The 20,439-nt window shown below is 45.2% G+C and overlaps 1 protein-coding gene across 15 annotated transcripts in view; it reads right to left on the bottom strand.

Moving 5' to 3' along the window:
- CFAP92 (cilia and flagella associated protein 92 (putative)) overlaps window positions 1–20,439 on the bottom strand; it is an 82,657-nt gene that overhangs the window by 36,885 nt on the left and 25,333 nt on the right. For 12 of the 15 annotated variants that reach the window (XR_011620265.1, XR_011620264.1, XR_011620263.1 and 9 more), the window contains 4 exons: window positions 19,704–19,850; window positions 14,887–15,071; window positions 9,394–9,513; window positions 1,981–2,885 (listed from right to left, as the gene is read on the bottom strand). Coding sequence is in view for 12 of the 15 variants with exons in the window: in XM_071092297.1 (XP_070948398.1) it covers window positions 1,981–2,885; window positions 9,394–9,513; window positions 14,887–15,071; window positions 19,704–19,850 (1,357 nt within the window). In the remaining 3 variants the exon portion in view is untranslated. Of the gene's footprint in view, window positions 1–1,980; window positions 2,886–9,393; window positions 9,514–9,538; window positions 9,671–14,886; window positions 15,072–19,703; window positions 19,851–20,439 lie in introns of those variants that run through there. The other 3 variants (XM_071092292.1, XM_071092288.1, XM_071092298.1) reach the window with 2 other exon arrangements.

Below are 20,439 nucleotides of genomic sequence, written 5' to 3'. Positions count from 1 at the left end.
AAGTGATTCTCCTGCCTCAGCCTCCCAAGTAGCTGGGATTACAGGCACCTGCCACCACGCTTGGCTGATTTTTGTATATTTAGTACAAATGGGGTTTCACCATGTTGGCAAAGCTGGTCTTGAACAAAACTCAACCTTTTAAAGCGCATGAATGAGTGATTTTGACTACATTCACAATGTTGTGCAGCCATAAACACTATCTAGTTCTAGAACATCCTCCACACCCTTAATGGCAACCCTGTGCCCACTGGCAGTGGCTCCCCGCTTCTCTCTTGCCCTCCCCTGAGTGGTTATCCCTGGCAACCACCAGCCTACCTATCTCTATGGATTTGCCGGTTCAGGACATTTCACAAACACAGAGTCATACAATATGTGCCTTTTTGTGTCTGGCTTCTTTGACTTAGCAGAATGTTTCAAGGTTGAGATATGTGTATCAGTATTTCATTTCTTTCTTTCTTTCTTTTTTTTTTTTTTTTTCTTGAGACGGAGTTTCGCTCTTCTTGCCCAAGCTGGAGTGCAGTGGCGTGATCTTGGCTCACTGCAACATCTGCCTCTAGGGTTCAAGCAATTCTCCTGCCTCAGTCTCCCGAGTACCTGGGATTACAGGTACGTGCCATCATGCTCGGCTAAGTTTTTCTATTTTCAGTAGAGACGGGGTTTCACCATGTTGGCCAGGCTGGTCTTGAACTCCTGACCTCAGACAATCCCCCCGCCTCAGCCTCCCAAAGTGCTGGGATAACAGGTGTGAGCCACCATGCCTGGCTTTCATTTTCTTTTATGGCTCAATTATTCTATGGACTTATTATCTTTTGTTTATCAGTTGATAAACATCTGGGTTATTTCCACTTTTTTTTTTTTTTTTTTTTTGAGACAGGGTCTGGCTCTGTCACCCAGGCTGGAATTCAGTGGCATGATCTTGGCTCACTGCAACCTCTGCCTCCTGGGTTCTCCCACCTTGGCCACCCAAGTAGCTGGGATTACAGGCAGGAGCTACCATGCTTGGCTAATTTTTGTATTTTTTGTAGTAACAAGGTCTCACTATGTTGCCCAGGCTGGTCTTGAACTCCTGGGCTCAAGTGATTCCAGGATTGCCTTAGCCTCCCAAAGTGCTGGGATTACAGGCGTGAGCCACTGCACCTGGCCTGTTTTCACTTTTTGACTATTATACTTAACTCTGATATGAACATGTGTGTAAAAGCTCTTGCGTGGAAATATGTTTTCAGTTCTCCTGGGCTTATAATAGATACAAGGCCAGCTTCTCCCGGTGCCTCTGGGCCCATCAGCACAGGAAGGCAGGTCCAGAGAAGTGCAATCCCCTTCTGGGCAGACAGCCTCAACTCCTGGACTCCCTACTGCAGACAAGTGGGTCCTGGGGCATCTGAATTCTGAAGACAGATGGGGGCCCTCCAGACTAAAGGAGGGAGATCCTATCTACCCAAACTAGTATACCTGCAAATTGTGAAAGGAAGGGAGAGGTGTCATGTCATCAAAACTAAAGAATGGAGGAACTGCAAAGGGCTACCTGCTGCAGCCCAGAATTGGACACTTTAATTATTCACCTCTAGTGTCCTCACTGAGTGGCCCCCAGGTCCCCTGAAGGCTTTCAGAGAAGGGTAACTTCCTGCAACCTAAGCAGCCCCTCCATCTTCAAAATGATCTTCCCTGGGGCAAGCTGAAATCTAATACAGAATATTCTGCTCCTGGTTAGCCACAGTAGCCCTTGGCTCAGAACCCTGAAGACAGGCGCCACTCTCCTGGACCCCTCAGTCATCTTAGATACGCCTGAATTCCTCCCTGCAAGCAAATGCAATCGAGCCTTCAAGTCCAATGACTAAACCCTGGTAAGTACCTCACAATGATCCCCGAAAGGAGACTCACAGACAAGGACACTGAACCTAGGCTTGACTCTGAAAGACCTCTCCACTCCCTCGGCATCCAGATGCCATCATTTTTATGTAAAATGTAAAACAAACCACCTACCAGCTTTGGTGGTTCTCCCACAGCTGCCTCAAGCCTTGGTTGGCCAGGCCTTCCAGGATGAAAAGGTGGGTCTTCCCGTCCAGCAGGTGGAAGCCGGTGAGTACATCCAGGTACTGCTGCTCCTGGACCCGCACACGCATCTTGAAGGCCGACAGGATCTGCTGCAGGGTCCTGAGGGGGTAGGAGTCCAGGCCAAGGGCCTTAGCGTTGATCATAGTGATGTCCTGCAGCAGGCTGTGGAGCAGGGAGACCTTCTTAAAGTCAAAGACGAAGATGATGCGGCCAAACTGGGAGCCCCCGAGGTCGGGATCGGCAGCTCTGGCCCCGGCCCTCAGTGGCACCGCGATGTCCACTCGCAACTTGAGCTGGGAGTCAGCCTCTAGGTAGTTGCCCATGGGCATTGGGCCATGCTGGTGGCCATCTCTGGGGACCCCAAGCCCCACAACCTTCCTTCTCCTGCTGTCCTGGCTGCAGTGTGTGGGCTGAACCTCACAGCTGTGGATGGGGACGGCCAGGTTCAAATACCTGTGGCCAAGGAGGAGGTCAGCAAAACTGACCTGGGCGATCCCATAAGGGTACCACATCTTGTTCTGGGACTCAAAGGGGTTGTTCTCTGTCTCTCTGGGAGAGATGAGGGCCCGGAAGTTGAGGTATGAATCCAGGGGGTCCTCCCCAAACAGCACAGGCTTCTGAGAAAACTCCTCTGACTTGCGGTCCCGGTCGTGAACTTCCACCATCATGGGGGGACCCTCCAGGTATTCCCTTAGGTCACTGGGATGCAGCGCCCCAAGGAAGATGACGTTGATGTCCCGGAAATAAACGTGGGTTCCATGGGGCTCCCCCTTGGTCTTGTGAACTGGAGTCTTATGGAACTGGTACTTGCAGTACACAGGCATGCACAGCCTCTACGAGAGAGCAGGACAGTCACTCAGCCCCAGCCTGAGGAGCTCAAACCCCAGTGCCAAGCTCATTGCCTGTCCCTGTAGCCCAAGTTTCCTCATCCACAAAATATCCACGAGAGACCCTACTGTGCAAGGTCATTACTAGGACTGCAGACATCATGCATGTGAATGCACCGGGATGGCGACTGGAATGAAACAAGGACTCAAAAAGCATTCATTAATTATTTTCCTCCCAAAATGTGAGTGCCATGAAGATGGGCCATGTGTCCTTTTTCACACCTGTACTTCTAGTTCCTATCTTAAGGCTGGGCACAGAAAAGTTACAGAGAAGTGATTTTTAGAAAGGAAATTCCTGTTTTCCAAACATACATCTGGGGGTCGACACAGACCCCTTTAGCAGAGTCACAGGTGCCAAGCTGACAACGGACACTCTGGGCAGGAGAGAGCCTCAGAGAGCATGGAGAACTGGATGGAAAGGATGAGCCAAGCTATGATGAGGTAAGCAGCAGGGACATTTGCATAGTTTGACCTTGGTGCTGAGATTTTATTATCACAAATTAAGCCTTGTGGTCTGAATTCGTAATCTAAAGGCACTATTTTACACTGAAGCTGAGAATTTATTCTAAAATAATCCCGGATTGGCGGTGCTCCCAGAGCAGTGGGCAGAGACACAATACCTCTGGAGATACTCACTTTCAACCTAGGCCTCAAAGAATTCCCATCAAGAAAGTTCCATTGAACATGAGATCATGGTAAAAATCACAAAACACCTAAAGACAGAAGCACTACTAGTGAAATCAGATGCACCAAGGCATAAGATATTAGAATGATCAGAGATATAAAGTAAGGATATTTGAGAAGTTTAAGTAAAGAAAGAATATAATCAAGGTGAAATCTACTGTATTCCTATTTACTTGTAACAGGCTTGGTACAGTTGAGAAAGCCAAATACCAACCACACAATGGAGAAGCTGAGAACCAACCAGATTTTCTCTGTAAAACCCTCAAAAGACTTGGGAATGGCAAACCTAGTATCTCTGGAGCTGGCAGTAAAAAGGAAGGCTGGAGCAGAGAGGACTCGGTGCAAGTTCCTTAAGAAGCAATCAGATCCCTAGGTGTCCCCGCAGTGGCTTGGCAGAAGTCTATTAGTTTGCTCTCCAGGCAAAATGTAAATAGGGGGTCCTGAAAACTTCAAAACACTGATTAAAAAAAAATATGTAAGTAAACGGAGAGATATACTATATACATAGATTGGAAGACAACATAGCAAAGATGTTAACTCTCCTCAAACTGATTTACAAATGTAATGCAATTCCAATCAAAATCCCAGCACAACTTTTGTAGATTTACAAATGTAATGCAATTCCAATCAAAATCCCAGCACAACTTTTTGTAGATATTGATTAACTGATTCTAAAATTTGTATAGAGGAGCCAAGAAACTGGAAGAGCTAAAACAATGTTGAAAAAGAAAACTAAAGTTGGAGGAACCACTTCACCCATTTTTATGACTTACTACAAAGCTACTATAAGCAAGACAGTGTCGTGTTGCTGAAAGGACAGACACAGACCCATGGATCAGAAAAGAGAATCCAGAAACAGATCCACACAAGTATGGCTAATCTATGTTTATCAAAAGTGCAAAAGAAAGAGAACTTCAATGTAAACCTCACACCATATACAAAAATTCATTCAAAATTGATCAAAAGCTAGGGGCTCACACCTGTAATCCCAGCACTTTGGGAGGCTGCTGCAGGACTGCTTGAGGCCAGGAGGTTTGAGGCTTCAACGAGCTACAACCGCACCACTGCACACCAGCCTGGGCAACAAATGAGACTCTGTCTCAAAAAAGAAAAACTTGATCAAAGCTATATAAATGTAAACTATAAAACTATTAAAGCATTGAGAAGAAAATGGAAAAAAAATCCTTGTGACCAGGGGTTAGGCAAAGAGTTCTTAGATGTGACACAGAAACACATGCATACATGAAAAAAAATGTATAATTTGGACTTCATCAAAATTAAAAATTTTGCTCCGCAAAAGACACTGTAAAGAGAATGAAAAGATGTGCTTGTCACAGATTGGGTTAAAAAAAAGAGAGAACGAAAAGACAAACTATAGACTGGGAGAAAATATTAGCAAATAATATATCCAACAAAGGACTTAAATCCAGAATGTGTGTGTAAACACATATTTATTATCTCTCTATATATGTTTTTGGTGAGACAGGGTCTCACTCTGTTGCCCTGGCTGGAGTGAGGTGGTACAGTCATGGCTCACTGTAGCCCCAACCTCCCTGGGCTAAGCTGATCCTCCCACCTCAGCCTCCCTAGTAGCTGGGACTCCAAGTGTGTGCTACTATGCCCCACTATTTTTTTTTTTTTTTTTTTTTGTAGAGACAGGGTTTTACCATGTTGCCCAGGCTGGTCTTGAACTCCTGAGCTTGAGTGATCATCCTGCCTTAGCCTCCCAAATTGCTAGGATAACAGGTGTGAGCCACTGTGCCCATCCTGGAATTTTCTTTTTTTTTTTTTTTTTTACCTGAGACAGGATATCGCTCCATTGCCTAGGCTAGAGTACAGTGGCTCAACCTCAGCTCACTGCAACCCCACCTCCCGGGTTCAGGCAATTCTCCTGCCTCAGCCTCCTGAGTAGCTGGGATCACAGGCGTGTGCCACCACGCCTGGCTAATTTTTGTGTTTTTAGTAGAGATGGGGTTTCACCATGTTGGCCAGGCTGGTCTTGAACTCCTGACCTCAAGAGATCTGCCTGCCTCAGCCTCCCAAAGTGCTGGGATTACAGGTGTGAGCCACCATGCCCAGCCTAGAATATATATATTTTAAAACTCCCAAAACTCAGCAGTAAGACAGTAAACAACCCAATTGAAAAATGAGCAAAAACTCAAGCAGAAATTTCACCAAATGGGATGTAAAATGGCAAACACATCAAAAGATGCTCAACATCATTATCCATCAGGGAACTACAAATTAAAACCATGATGTGATAACAATACAAACTTCTTAGAATGGCTAAAATTAAAATACTGACAATACCACACTCTGTAGGGAACAACTAGAACCCTTGTTCACTGCTGGTGAGAATGCAGAGTGATCCAGCCACACTGGAAAACAGTGGGCAGTTTTTTATAGTCAGGCATATACTTAACATATAGCTGAGCAATTTCATTTGTTGGCATTTACCCTAAATAACTGAAAACTTATGTTCCTATAAAAACATGTGTACACTATTTTTAAGCAGCTCTATTACCAAAAACTAGAAGCAACCTAAATGTCCTTTGATGGGTGCACAAACTGTGGTACACCCTTGCGATGGAATACTACTCAGCAATGAAAAGGAAAGACCTACCGATAGACGCAACCACTTGGCTAAATCTGAAAGGCATTACTGTGAGTGGAGAGGCCATGCACATTGTTACCTGCTGAATCAAAGGTTACAGCTGCATGATGCTGCAAAACACACAGCCCCATTTACATGACGTTCTTCCAGAGTTAAAACTATAGCCATAAAGAACACATCAGTGGCTGTCAGAGGCTATGCGTATGGAGCAAAAGGGATTATGAAGGGCAAGTACAAAGGAGGGGTCTGGGGTGACAGAACTGTATCCTAACTGTGGTGGTGATAATACTGATCTATACATGATTTTATTTTTATTTTTCTGAGACAGAGTTTCTCTCTCATGACTCAGGCTGGAGTGCAATGGCATGATCTTGGCTCACTGCAACCTCTGCCTCCCAGGCTCAAGCAATTCTCCTGCTTCAGCCTCCTGAGGAGCTGAGATCACAGGCACGCGCCACCACGTCCAGCTAATTTTTGTATTTTTAGTAGAGACGTGGTTTCCGTCATGTTGGCCAGGCTGGTCTCAAACTCCTGACCTGAAATGATCCACCCTCCTCAGCCTCCCAAAATGCTGGGATTACAGGTGTGAGTCACCACACCTGGCCTGATCTATACATAATTTTAAATTTATAGACCTGTACACCAAAAGATAAACATCAATTTTACTGCAGAAAAAATTGTTTTAAAATAATAAAATAACAGAGGGTCTCTGGAATAGGGGATAGCTGAGGGCATCTGAGCCATTCCTAAACAGGGAGATTAGGTGATGAAAGTCTCACTGCTTAGTGCAAATTCCCAGCTCCTTTCTGTCTGTGGGCATTCAGAATGCAGCAGGCTAGACCTTGACCCCCCAGGCAGGGAACTAGGAAAGCCCTGTAGATACTGACCCAGGGGTTCCCACCAATGCCCCACTCAGATCACCCGATGGTGAAGCTCAAAGCTGAGAAGCCCACCGTGTACCCAAAGCTCACCTTTTAGGTCTGTGCTCTCTCAGCCATGAGCAATGGGCCAGGGGATTAACAGTGAAGGAAAACATGTGACATGGAAGGTGGAGTGAAACAAACATGAAGATCAGCGTAAAGGAAGTGGACTACACATGTGATGACAGTGCCCATGAAACAGGCTGGAAGTGCTGTGACCCGGGCCCCCGAGACCCTCAAGTTCAGTGATTCGCTAGAACTCACAGAACTCAGCATGGGCACACTTGTGTTTGTGATTTATTACAGCAAAAGAGACAAAGCAATCAACAAAGGGGGCAGGCACAAGTTGCCGAAGCCCTCTCCCACGGGATACACACAGGGCACTCGGCTCAACTCCTCCATGATGCAGTGCAACAACGTGTGAAACGCTGTCCACTGGGGAAGCCCACGAGGGACTCAGTGTCTAGGGCTTTTGCTGAGGCCTGGTCACACAGCACCCCCTGCCTAGCGTGTATGAAAATCTCAGCCTCCCATTTGTTTGTGTCTTCTTTTATTTCGTTGAGCAGTGGTATGTCGTTCTCCTCGAAGAGGTCCTTCACATCCCTTGTAAGTTGGATTCCTAGGTATTTTATTCTCTTTGAAGCAATTGTGAATAGGAGTTCACTCATGATTTGGCTGTCTGTCTGTTATTGGTGTATAGGAATGCTTGTGATTTTTGCATATTGATTTTGTATCCTGCAAACTATCACAAGGACAGAAAACCAAACACCTCATGTTCTCACTCATAGGTGGGAATTGAACAATGAGAATACTTGGACACAGGAAAGGGAACATCACACACCAGGGCCTGTCGTGGGGTGGGGGGAGGGGGGAGGGATAGCATTAGGAGATACACCTAATGTAAATGACAAGTTAATGGGTGCAGCACACCAACATGGCACATGTATACATATGTAACAAACCTGCATGTTGTGCACATGTACCCTAGAACTTAAAGTATAATTAATAAATAATAAATAAATAAATAAATAGAAGAAAAAAAAAATCTCAGCCTCCCAAAGGGAAAACAGGTGTTCAGCACAAACAATACTGTTTGCAAAAGCCAATTAGGCACAGTGAGCCATTCTTGACGGGGAGTGCAGGGAACCCTCTCAAAATGCTAGTTCCCATATGCCAACCTGGGTCACTCTGCAAACAGGACTTTTTAAGGATGGTATTCTCAGGCCCACTCTGTTCACTCCTTTCTGAACATTTCCTAGAAAAAGGATCAATTAAGAGAGAAAGAACAATAAAAACAAGTAGAAGATAGCTGGGCGTGGTGCCAGGCACCTGTAATCCCAGCTGCTCGGGAAGCTGAGGCAGGAGAATTGCTTGAACCTGGGAGGCGGAGGTTGCAGTGAGCTGAGATCGCGCCACTGCACTCCAGCCTGGGCGACACAGCAAGACTCCGTCTTAAGGAAAAAAAAAAGAAGAAAAGGAAAGCCCAGGAGAGTCAGCATCTAGATAAGAGTCCCAAAAAGAGAGGGGAAAAAAAATGAAGAAATAATCGATGAAATAATTTAAGACAACTTCCCAGTGCTGAAGGATGTGGGCTTCTAGGTTGAAATGGCCCACTGAATCCCCAGCTTCATGGGTAAAAATACACTTACAGAGTTCCTGTTCTGGATCAAGATGGAATAGACACACTTCTAGTTCTACTGAGTACAGCTTTAAAACTCTGCAGGTTGTATATAAAAAAACACACAAAGACTTTGAAAAGTACAGAAAAGGTGTTTAGGGAACATGGGACCCTGGGTCTTCTATATGCCTCATATATTCTGGACTGGGTGCTGGAGAAGGCAGTATCCAGAAATACCAGTGAGAGTAGGCAGAAAAATCCCCAAGAAAAGTCTGCTCTCTCCAGATCAAAGACCAAGAAAGGAACAACCCAGCAGAACAGGAAACTTTTAGGCAAATAACTTCCCTACTCCAGACACACACCATGGAAAAAATCATGCCCCACCCCAGAAACAAAGGCTGCATGGGAAGCCTGGACTTCTATCCTCAGTGACTTTAACTCAGTGCTCCTTGCCTCACTGGGGTGGTGTCAGAAAAGACCTGGTAGGGAGCCAGGACTTTCCCCAACACTCAACGGAAATGAAGCCTCCCATCATGGGCCAGTGAAGTCCACAAGAGCAGTAACAAGATATCCCTACCCCCAGGGTACAGTGACCGAGTGGGGAACCTGGAGTCTCACCTGGCAGTATTGAGATGGTCTCTCTCTCATCTTCCCTTCCACAGGCCTGCTACACATGCAGTTTGGTGTTGGAGAAGGCCTGCTACACATACATTTTTTTTCTTTCTTTCTTTTCTTCTTCTTCTTTTTTTTTTTGAAAGACAGGGTCTCTGTCATCCAGGCTGGAGTGCAGTGGTGCAATCATAGCTCACTGCAGCCTCAGCCTCCCAGGCTCAAGCCATCCTCTCAGCCCAGCCTCCTGAATAGCTGGGCTACAGGTGTATGCCACCACATCCAGCTAATTAAAAAAAAAATTAAGAAGGGGTCACAGTGTGTTGCCCAGGCCGGTCTTAAACTCCTGGGCTCAAGTGATTCTCCAGAGCCCAACTTAAACATAAGATTTAAATAAGATCCAGTCTCATGGTGTCATACTCAATATATCCAAGATACAATTTTTAAAAAATCACTTGTCATACCAGAAAAATCAACTTGAACGGGAAAAACCAATGAACAGACACCAACACTGAGATGACACTGATCTTGGAATTATCTGACAAGGAATTTGAAGCAGTAATGAACATGCTTGAAACAAATGAAAAAAACAGTTTCTCAGCAAAGAAACAGGAGATATAAAGAATAACCAAGGTGTGGTAGTGCATGCCTTTCGTCCCAGCTGCTCAGGAGGCTGAGGTGGCAGGGTCACTTGAGCTCAGGAGTTCAACTTTGCAGTGAACCATGACAGTAACATCGTACTCCAGCCTGGGTGACAGAGCAAGACAAGACCCCATCTCTTAAAAAGAAAGTAAACAGGCCGGGTGCGGTGGCTCACACCTGTAAACCCAGCACTTTGGGAGGCCAAGGTGGGTGGATCACGAGGTCAGGAGTTCAAGACCAGCCTGGCCAAGATAGTGAAACCCCGTTATCTACTAAAAATACAAAAATTAGCCAGGCATGTTGACAGGTGCCTGTAATCCCAGCTACTTGGGAGGCTGAGACAGAGAACTGCTTGAACTCAGGAGGCAGAGGTTGCAGTGGGCCAAGATGGCACCATTGCACTGGGCGATAGAGTGAGACTCCATCTCAAAAACAAACAAACAAACAAACAAAAAAACAAATGGAAATCTTAGAACTGAAAAATACAATAACTGCAATAAAAAACTCGATGGATTCAATAGCAGAATGGAATGTACAGAGGAAAGAATCTGTAAACCTGAAGATAAAACAATAGAAATTACCCAATCTGGGCCGGGCACAGTGGCTTACGCCTATAATCCCAGCACTTTGGGAGGCCAAGGCAAGAGGATCACAAGGTCAGGAGATCGAGACCATCCTGGCTAACACGGTGAAACCCCATCTCTACTGAAAATACAAAAAAATTAGCCGGGCATGGTGGCGGGTGCCTGTAGTCCCAGCTACTCTGGAGGCTGAGGCAGGAGAATGGCGTGAACCCGGGAGGCAGAGCTTGCAGTGAGCCGAGATCGTGCCACTATACTCCAGCCTGGGCGACAGATGAAGGCTCCGTCTCAAGACAAAAAGAAAAAAAGAAATTACCCAATCTGAACAACACAGTGGAAAAAAGACACAAACATCAAAATCAGAACTTCAGGATCCTGTGGGACTAAAACAAAAGAACTAATATTCATGTCATTGGAGTTTCAGGAGGAGAGGAGACAAAAGGTAGTGCTGAAAAGTATTCCAATAAATAATGACTAAAATTTTCTCAAAATTGGCAAAATACATAAGCCTATAGATTCAAAGAGCTGAGAGAACCCCAAATAGGAGAAACACAAAGAAATCCACACCAAGATATGTCATAGTCAAACTTCTGTAAATTAATGGCAAAGAAAGAAAATCTTGAAAGCTGCAAGAGATAAATGCCATCTTACCTATAGGGAAAAAAAGCAATTTGAATGACAGCAGATTTCCCATCAGAAGAAAGTGGTATAACATTTTTCAAGTGTTAAAAAAAAAAAAAATCTGGCCAGGTGCAGTGGCTCACACCTGTAACCCCAGCACTTTGGGAGGCTGAGGTGCATGAATCACCTGAGGTCAGGAGTTTAAGACTAGCCTGGCTAACATGGTGAAATCCCATCTCTACTAAAAATACAAAAATTAGCCAGGCATGGTAGTGTGTGCCTATAATCCCAGCTACTCAGGAGGCTGAGGCAGGAGAATCACTTGAACCAGGGAGGCAGAGGTTGCAGTGGGCCAAGATCACGCCACTGCACTCCAGCCTGGATGACAGAGCCAGACTCTGTCTCAAAAGAAAAAAAAAAAACAAAAAAACCCATTCTATACCAATTCTATATCTAGTGAAACTATACTTCCAGAATGAAGGAAAAATAAAAACACCCTGAGACAAAGAACAACTAAAAGAATTTGTTTTCAGCAGATTTATCCTACAAGAAAGGCTATAGGAAGTTCTTGAAACGGAAGGGAAATGACAAAAGAAGAAGTCTTGCAACATTAGAAAGGAAGAAAGGATAATGAAATAAGTAGAACCATGGGTAAACATATATACTTTCCTTCAACCCTTGAGTTTTCTAGGTTTATGTTTGACAGTTGAAGCAAAAAGTATAACATCATCTCATGTGGTTATCAATCTATGTAGAGGAAATATTTAGGAAAACTAAAGGGGTTTGAAGGGAGGTAAAGTTTCTATATTTCACTCAAACTGGTAAAATATTGATACCAATAGATTGTGAAAAGTTATGTATGCGTAATACAATACCCAGAGTGCCACTAAAAATCTATACCAAGAGATGTAAATTCAAAAATACTATAGATAAATCAAAATGGAATTCTAAAAATTGGTCAAGTAACCCACAAGAAAGCAGGAATAAAAACCATGAGAAACAAAAAAACAGAAGGAACAGAGAGAAAACAAAAATTAAAATGTAGACTTAAGCTCTAATATATCAACATTTACTCTAAATATAATGGTCTAAATATGTCAATTAAAAGGCAGAGTAAATAAAGAAACATGACCAAACTACATGCAAGGGCATTACGCTGGAGTGGGGGAGAAGGCCAGTCTCAAAAGGTCACATGCTGGATGTTTTCATTTATATAACCATGCCAGTTTCCTATGAAGCACCATAAACTGGGGGGGCTTAGAATGACAGAAATTTATTGTCTCCCTGTTCTGAGGGCTAGAAGTCAGAAATTAAGCTGTTGGCAGGGCCACGTTTCCTCGGAAGGTGCTCGAGAAGGTCCTTCCTTGCCTCTTCCAGCTTCTGGTGGCCCCAGATGTCCCCTGGCATGTGGCAGCATCCACTTTCCACGTGGCGTTCTCCGTGTGTCATTTTGCATAGTCTTCCCTCTATGTGTGTCTGTCTCTGGGTCCAATTTCCCCCTTTTCATAAGGATACCCTAATGACCTCATTTCAACTGGATTACCTCTGCAAAGACCCTCTTTCCAAATAAGACCACATTCTGAGATACCGGGCGTTAGGAGTTCAACATACAATTTTTTTGGGGGGACACAATTCAATCCTTAACAATAACATTTTCAAATTGACAAAAGTATAGAGATAGAGAGCAAATTAGTGGTTAGGGATGGTGGGTATTAGGGGGTTGTTGTGACTATAAAAGGGTAGCGTGAAGGAGATCTTTGTGACAATAGATTATTTCTACATCTCAAGTGCTGTGACAGTTACATACATGTACAATAAAATGGCACAGACCTATATACACATTAGACCAATGTCAATGTGCTGATTTTGATATTGTGCTATAGTTATGAAACACTTAATTACTGAGGAAATTGGGTAAAGGATACATGGGACCTCTCTGTACTGTCTTTGCAACTTTCTGTGAATCTATATTTTAAAGTAAAAGTATGACATATGTATATGGACATACTCACACTAAGACACACAATTAAGCAGTTTCAGAAGACAAAAAGGGCTGGCACTGTGGCTTACACCTGTAATCCTAGCCCTTTGGGAGGCTAAGGCAGGAGGATCACTTGATCCCAGGAGTTCAGGACCAGCCTGGGCAACATGGTAAAACCCTGTCTCTACAAAAAATACAAAAATTAGCTGGGTGTGGTGGTGTGCACCTGCAGTCTCAGCTACTAGGGAGGCTGAGGCAGGAGGATCACCTGAGCTCAGGAGGTTGAGGCTGCAGTAAGCTATGATTGCACCACTGCACCCCAGACAGGGCAGTGGAGTGAGACCCTGTCTCAAAAAAATTTTTTTTTTAAAGGAGACAAGGCTGGGCGCAGTGGCTGACGCCTGTAATCCCAACACTTTGGGAGGCCAAGGTGGGTGGATCACCTGAGGTCGGGAGTTTGAGACCAGATTGACCAATATGGAGAAACCCTGTCTCTACTAAAAATACAAAATTAGCCGGGTGTGGTGGCGCATGCCTGTAATCCCAGCTACTCCAGAGGTTGAGGCAGAAGAATTGCTTGAACCCGGGAGGCGGAGGTTGCAGTGAGCCGAGATTGCGCCCTTGCACTCCAGCCTGGGCAACAAGAGCGAAATTCTGCCTCAAATAAATAAATAAAATAAAAAAGGAGACAAAAAAGATTTTATAAGCACTTGGAGAAACAAAAAACAGGTCGCATACAAAGGTTCAACTTGTATGAAAATAAAAGATGATAGAACAATGCCTTCAAAACTCTGAAGGCAAATGATTTTTAGCCTAGAATTCTATACACAACCAAACTACCAGTCATGTGTAAGGATAAAAAAAGGTAGAAAAAATATATCTGCAGACATGTGAGATCTCAAAAATAAATCTCGGCCGGGCACGGTGGCTCAAGCCTGCAATCCCAGCACTTTGGGAGGCCGAGACGGGCGGATCACGAGGTCAGGAGATCGAGACCATCCTGGCTAACACGATGAAACCCCGTCTCTACTAAAAAATACAAAAAACTAGCCGGGCGCGGTGGTGGGCGCCTGTAGTCCCAGCTACTTGGGAGGCTGAGGCAGGAGAATGGCGTATACCCGGGAGGCGGAGCTTGCAGCGAGCTGAGATCCGGCCACTGCACTCCAGCCTGGGCGACAGAGCGAGACTCCGTCTCAAAAATAAATAAATAAATAAATAAATAAATCTCCCATTGACCTTTTCTTGAGAAGCTACTAGAGGATGCACTCCAGCAAAACCAGACAGCAAATGAAGGGAGAGAATTCAGGAGACAGGGATCCAACCGGGAGAGGGAACAAAGAACTCACAGAATAAACAGCAGTACTGAACCTGGTTGGTTAACAATGAGCGAGCATCCTGCTGGTAACTGCCACGGGGCAGCCTGGGGGCTCCTGAAGGGAGGCTCATGACCTGCATTTCAAGAACACCTGCGGCGTAGTAGGAGACCTCAGGATTGGTCACACCTAATCCCAGGAACCCCATCTCTTTTGTATATCACTGTGGGATCCTAAATGGTAGAATGCAGGTGATAACCACATTTCTCATTTGGTGCCATCGGGAGGACTAGTGATGGCATATGACGGGCAGGTGGGTAGAAGGGGAGGAGCTCTAAACTCCATGTGTCCGGCTCATTCTTACCTCTAGTTCCTGAATGGGCACAGGCTGTGACGGAAGGCAGGAAGCACACTTGATCTTTATGGTCAGGGGATTTAAATCCTGCTTTTGCTCCTCGGTCATGATTGGAACTTCTGTTTTTAAAGTCAAAAGGCAATCTAAAACGTTGGCAGACTTCTCACTGCCACGACTCATGACAGTTTGCCATCCTGGAGGGAAATACACCCAGCATTAGACCTTTCCTCATGACAGCCCCAAGACAAGCACAGAAGGATCAAGCAACCTGAGATGAGCCAATGATAAAATCACAACCCAAAAGGGAAAACTTTAATTAAAAAAAGAAAGAAAGAATCAGGAAACACCCATGGGCAGCATGTTCTGTGCTAGTTTCTCAAACTGAGAAAATTCTCTAGAATTGAATGTGTGTGACTTAATCTTCATGACATCTGTTAATAAGTAATACAAGCATTTCCTGAATCATCTGGGATATAACAGGAACCCCTATGTGTGGGTGCCACTCCCAGACAGTCTGATTTCATTGGTCTGGGGTGTGGCCTCCACAATTGGAGGTTTAATAGCTCTCCAGGTAACTTGAGAACCAACGTTCTAAACCTGTTATGCTATCCACTATGGTAGCTGTGGGCCATAGGTAGCTACTTGAATTGTAACTAATTAAAATTAAATAAAATATAAAATGCACTTCCTTCTCCACACAAGCCACATTCCAAATGCCCAGTACCCTCATGTGGCTATGGGCTCCTGTATGGGTCAGCAGAGAGCCTGGCCATTGTTGCAGGAAGGCTATTGGATGGAGTGCTCCGGGCAGTTCTCCCATCAAGGACATATCATGCCAGTGTGTACATTTGGTACTCAGTGGGTTGCTTCACCTGTTGTGATCTGATGAGGAAAATACAGATAATGATGTAGAACACAACTGGCACATCTGAGCCAAATACAAGCGTGCACACCTCCCACCAGGATGGTTTTGCACTAGTGCGCCTCATGAAAAGGGTGGGTGAATGGAGCCATTGCAAGGCATATAGGTAGCTGTCAGAATACTTTTTCTTTTTTTTTCTGAGAAGAAGTCTCACTCTGTCGCCCAGGCTGAACACACCTGGCCCATGACTTGTTTTAGAAGCGCCTACTCTTTCTGAATGTGAGTGACTTGGCTTTTACATGCCCTAGAAATGCATTTACGGGCATGTTGAAAGGAATAGACTGATCTTTTTGAGCACTATCTCATACATCATCTTTCTTAATCTTTTAACCCCAAGGAAGGAGGTATCTATCCCCATTTTGCAGATGAAATTGAGCCTCGGAGACTCTAACTTATCACATGACAAAGAGTCAGATCTGGGATTCAAACCCAGGTCAATCCTGCCTCCAAAACTTGAGGGTTTTTTTTTTTTTTTTCCCCTACCTAGTACATCTCTGACTGGTGAAATACATGGATCCCTTTTATAGAAAAAGCATCCTGGGCCAGGCGTGGTGGCTCACGCCTATAATCCCAGCACTTTGGGAAGCCGAGGGGGGCGGATCACCTGAGGTCAGGAGTTCGAGACCAGCCTGACCAAAATGGAGAAACCTTGTCTCTACTAAAAATACAAAATCAGCCGGACATGGTAGCGCATGCCTGTAATCCCAGCTACTTGGGAGGCTGAGGCAGGAGAATCACTTGAATCCGGCAGACGGAGGTTGCAGTGAGCTGAGATCACACCTTTGCACTCCAGCCTGGGCAACAAGAGTGAAACTCCATCTCAAAAAAAAAAAAAAAAAAAAAAGACTACTCAAGGTAGAAGGAATCCCCAGTGCAAAAATAAAAATTTTAATCAGGGAGACATGTACCAGAACAGAATTCCAGGCCGGGGGCTCACAGCCTCCATAGTGCCGACAGTTGGGGCAGGCCATTCTTTGCTCAGGGGACAGTCCTATGCATTGTGGCACGACTCTCAGTCGTGACAACCAAAATGCCTCCACACACTGCCAAATGTCCCCAGCAGACACAAGTCCCCTGAGTTAAGAGCCCTGGTCGAGTAAGAGTGGAACAGTGCAAGGGAATGTTTGTGCTCCTGCTATAGCCTGTCCCAACATGCGCTAATGTCATTTCATCCTTAACCTTGTCTGGTTGCTGTCATCGCCACATTACTGATGGGGAAACTGAGGCCCAGAGTTCTGACGCAATCATCCAAGGTCTCTTAGCCAATACGTTGTGGAACCAGCATCCAAACCAGTTCTGTGGGGCTAAGTGGGGCCCCTCCGCTATGCAATACTATCCTTTTAAAATAAGAGTTCACTGCCAGACACAGAATCTTTCTAGAATCTTACTAGGTTACTAGCCAACCAATATTTACTAATAAGGTATACATGATCTATGGCCTAATTTGAAATTGAAGATGATTACCAAAAATAATTATGCTGAGTTTACAATAAATAATCTTATGCTATTATTTTCTGGCAAAACCAGACATACAACTGGCCTGCTGAGCCGACCTGTGCTCTGTTGACGACCATAGGCTGTGTCAGGGTATAATGGAGTGGCCCACACACATGGCCTCGGGAGGCAGCTGCTGCCTCCACACCAGCACCCTCTGGGTCCCACTGTGCTAAGCAGTTTACACACATCAGCTCCTGTGATCCTTAAAACAATGCTCTGAGGTAGGAGTGATCACCCCCATTTCATAGAGGAGGAAAGTGAGACTCAGAGAAAGCAGGTAACTTGCTGGTAAGTGACTGAGCCATGATCAAAGTGTTTTTGTCACCAAAGTTCCTACATATGAACCCCTGCATTGTACAGCCATGACGGTACAGGTTAAAGAGAGGGGAGGCTAGGTCAGGCGCGGTAGCTCACGTCTGTAATCCCTGCACTTTGGGAGGCTGAGGCGGGCGGATCACGAGGTCAGGAGTTCAAGACCAGCCTGGCTAACATGGTGAAACCCCATCTCTACTAAAAATACAAAAATTAGCCTGGCGTGGTGGCACGCACCTGTAATCCCAGCTACTCTGGAGGTTGAGGCAAGAGAATTGCTTAAACCCGGGGGGCAGAGGTTGTAGTGAGCCGAGATCACACCACTGTACTCCAGCCTGGGCAACAGAGCAAGACTCCACCTCAAAAAAAAAAAAAAAAAAGAGAGATGGGACCATGTCCTGGCTTCATTCTGCTGGAAACAGTCACGCCAGGCAGGCCAAGACAGTTGAACTTCTCTTTCCTCTCACAGTAAAATCCAAAGTGGGGCAGGTCCCATGGTACACTCCCCTAGGAGGATCATGGGTTCGTCCTTGGGACTCTAGGACAGAGGAAGCAGCTAGCAAAGGCGTTTGCTCAAAGTCACTGTGTGCTACAGGTATGCTGGAGTGTCAGGCTGGAGAATGGGGCGGGGGAAGACGCTCTTTAAGTTTACTCTCTGGCACTGTCACTTCTCAAGAAGGTTCTGATGCTACGAGAAAGTGAAGGTGGTCAGGAAGGACCAGCTGTAGGTGAAGTATGATTTTCAAAAAGTCATTTAAAACTGCAAACTGCCACGTGCGGCAGCTCACACCTGTAATTCTAGAATGTTGAGAGCCAGAGGCAGAAGGATTACTTGTGTCCAGGAGTTTGAGACCAGCCTGGACAACATAGCAAGAACTTGTCTCTACAGAAAATACAAAATAATAATAATAATAATAATAATAATAATAATAGCCAGGTGTGGTAGTGTGCACCTGTAGTCTCAGCTATGCGGGCAGCAGAGGCAGGGCTTGCTTCAGGCTAGAGTGAGCTATGATTGTGTCACTTACACTGCAGCCTGGGTGAGAAAGCAAGACCCTATCTCAAAAAAAAAAAAAAAAGTGCAAACTGAAAAGTTAATAGGACTTTCTCACAATGAATCGACACCAACCCAAAAGCGCATGAGGAGGATGATGACTGGCACCTGTGGAAGTGAACTGGCAGCTCTGACTTATGGGGGTTTCGCCCCCTCCTCTATGAACACTGGTCCCAGTTCACAAAAGACCAACGCACGCGCTTCTGCAGAGTAGCCAGGAGAGGGCGCACAAGACACGTGATGGCCAAAAAAATGAACAAAGTCTGAATTTTCTCTAAAAAGAAAAAAAAGTGGGGGAGCTCACCCCGTATTACTCTTTTTTGGAACAAAGCAATATAATTTTACCAAAATATATGCTGAGATTTCCATCATCAAAACATATTGATATAATATTTAGTTAAGATTTACCAATATGTATAAAATCTAGTTCATAAATTGTAGTAGATCTTATAAAGCAAAAGAATTAAATCCCTGCTGGCCACTGAGTTATGCGGCCTTAGGAAAGTTACTTAACCTCTTTGAGTTCTTTTCCTCACTGAAAACAATGGTAACAATGGTAAGCACCACAGCCACTACACCACAGGTTGGCTGAGTGGCTCAGAATTTGGTCTGAGAAGTGATGTGTCATACGGGAGGTGCCTGCACCCAGAGGGGCTCAGTCAAAAAGGGTTCCCTTTCCTCATTCCCTTTACTAGATGTTTTTGTAAAAATCTATAGGAAAGCATTTATTAAAAGCAGCATCTTCTTTGCAAACACAATGATGACATTTAATATTCCCATAGGCTTCCTTGGAGTTTGGAATCAAATAGAGCTGGGTTCAGGTCCAGACTTCACATTTCCTAGCTGTGTGATCTCAGGCAATGTAGCTACCCTCTCTGGGTCTTAGTTTCCCCCTGTACTATGGAGCCAATTCCCCTGAGTTTCCTGAGGTGGCTGTGAGGATGAAATGAGGTGGCACACAGCAGGGTTGTCATTAGGAGCATCCACTTATGGCCATTCTGGCAAGCTGGAGCTGCTGGGAACAGGGCAAGGAGCGGGTACCGGCAAGGAGCGGCATGACGGCCAGTTGGATGGAGAAAGCGCTCTGCTTCCTTAGGCCTGTCAGCGTGGGGTCTGCCTCTTCTTCTGCAGGGGGCTTCTTATGTCTCCTCTGGATTTTCTTTCTTCCCTCTGAATCTTTTCCTTTAACTGTGAAATCAAATAAAGGAGATAAGCATTAAGAGGAGACTGTATCTGAGCTGCCACATGTGGACCTGAACATGCTACAGAGATTTGGGAAGGTTCCGGAAGCTCCTAGAAGGCAGGGGTTGTTCTTGGTGTGACTGCCTCTTCCCAGCAACCAGAAGTGGTGGCTAAATATAGATGGCAGGCCCGTTGCCAGTTATATGTAGTAATAAGGTAAGGGTCTCTTATTCCCCGCCTCTGCTAACTGAGAACACAGGTAGAAGAGGACTAAAGTCACCATGACAATGATGCCATAACACACTCAAGGCTTCCTCCAGTCAGCTCTTAATCTCAGCACAGGGCGGAGGGTGGGCTTTTTTAAGAGACCCTGCTCTTAAACAAAAGCCCACAGTCTGAGCCTCAGTAACCTCACCTGTTACATGAGGGCAACAGCACCTGCCTTCTAGGGCACTGAAAAGAGGAAATTAGCAACGCTACATAAAACATTCAGCTCAATGCCAAGCTCAGACCAGAAGGAAAAGGAGATGAGAACACATATAAATCTATGGTCATCAAGACTAATGGGACAGATGAGAAAGCCCAGGAACAGACC

The sequence above is a fragment of the Macaca nemestrina genome, chromosome 2, assembly GCF_043159975.1.
Source record: "Macaca nemestrina isolate mMacNem1 chromosome 2, mMacNem.hap1, whole genome shotgun sequence".
In the NCBI taxonomy this organism is placed as follows: Eukaryota; Metazoa; Chordata; class Mammalia; order Primates; family Cercopithecidae; genus Macaca; species Macaca nemestrina.
The sequence above is the reverse complement of the archived record's forward strand: the minus strand, read 5'-3'. Positions and strand labels throughout refer to the sequence as shown.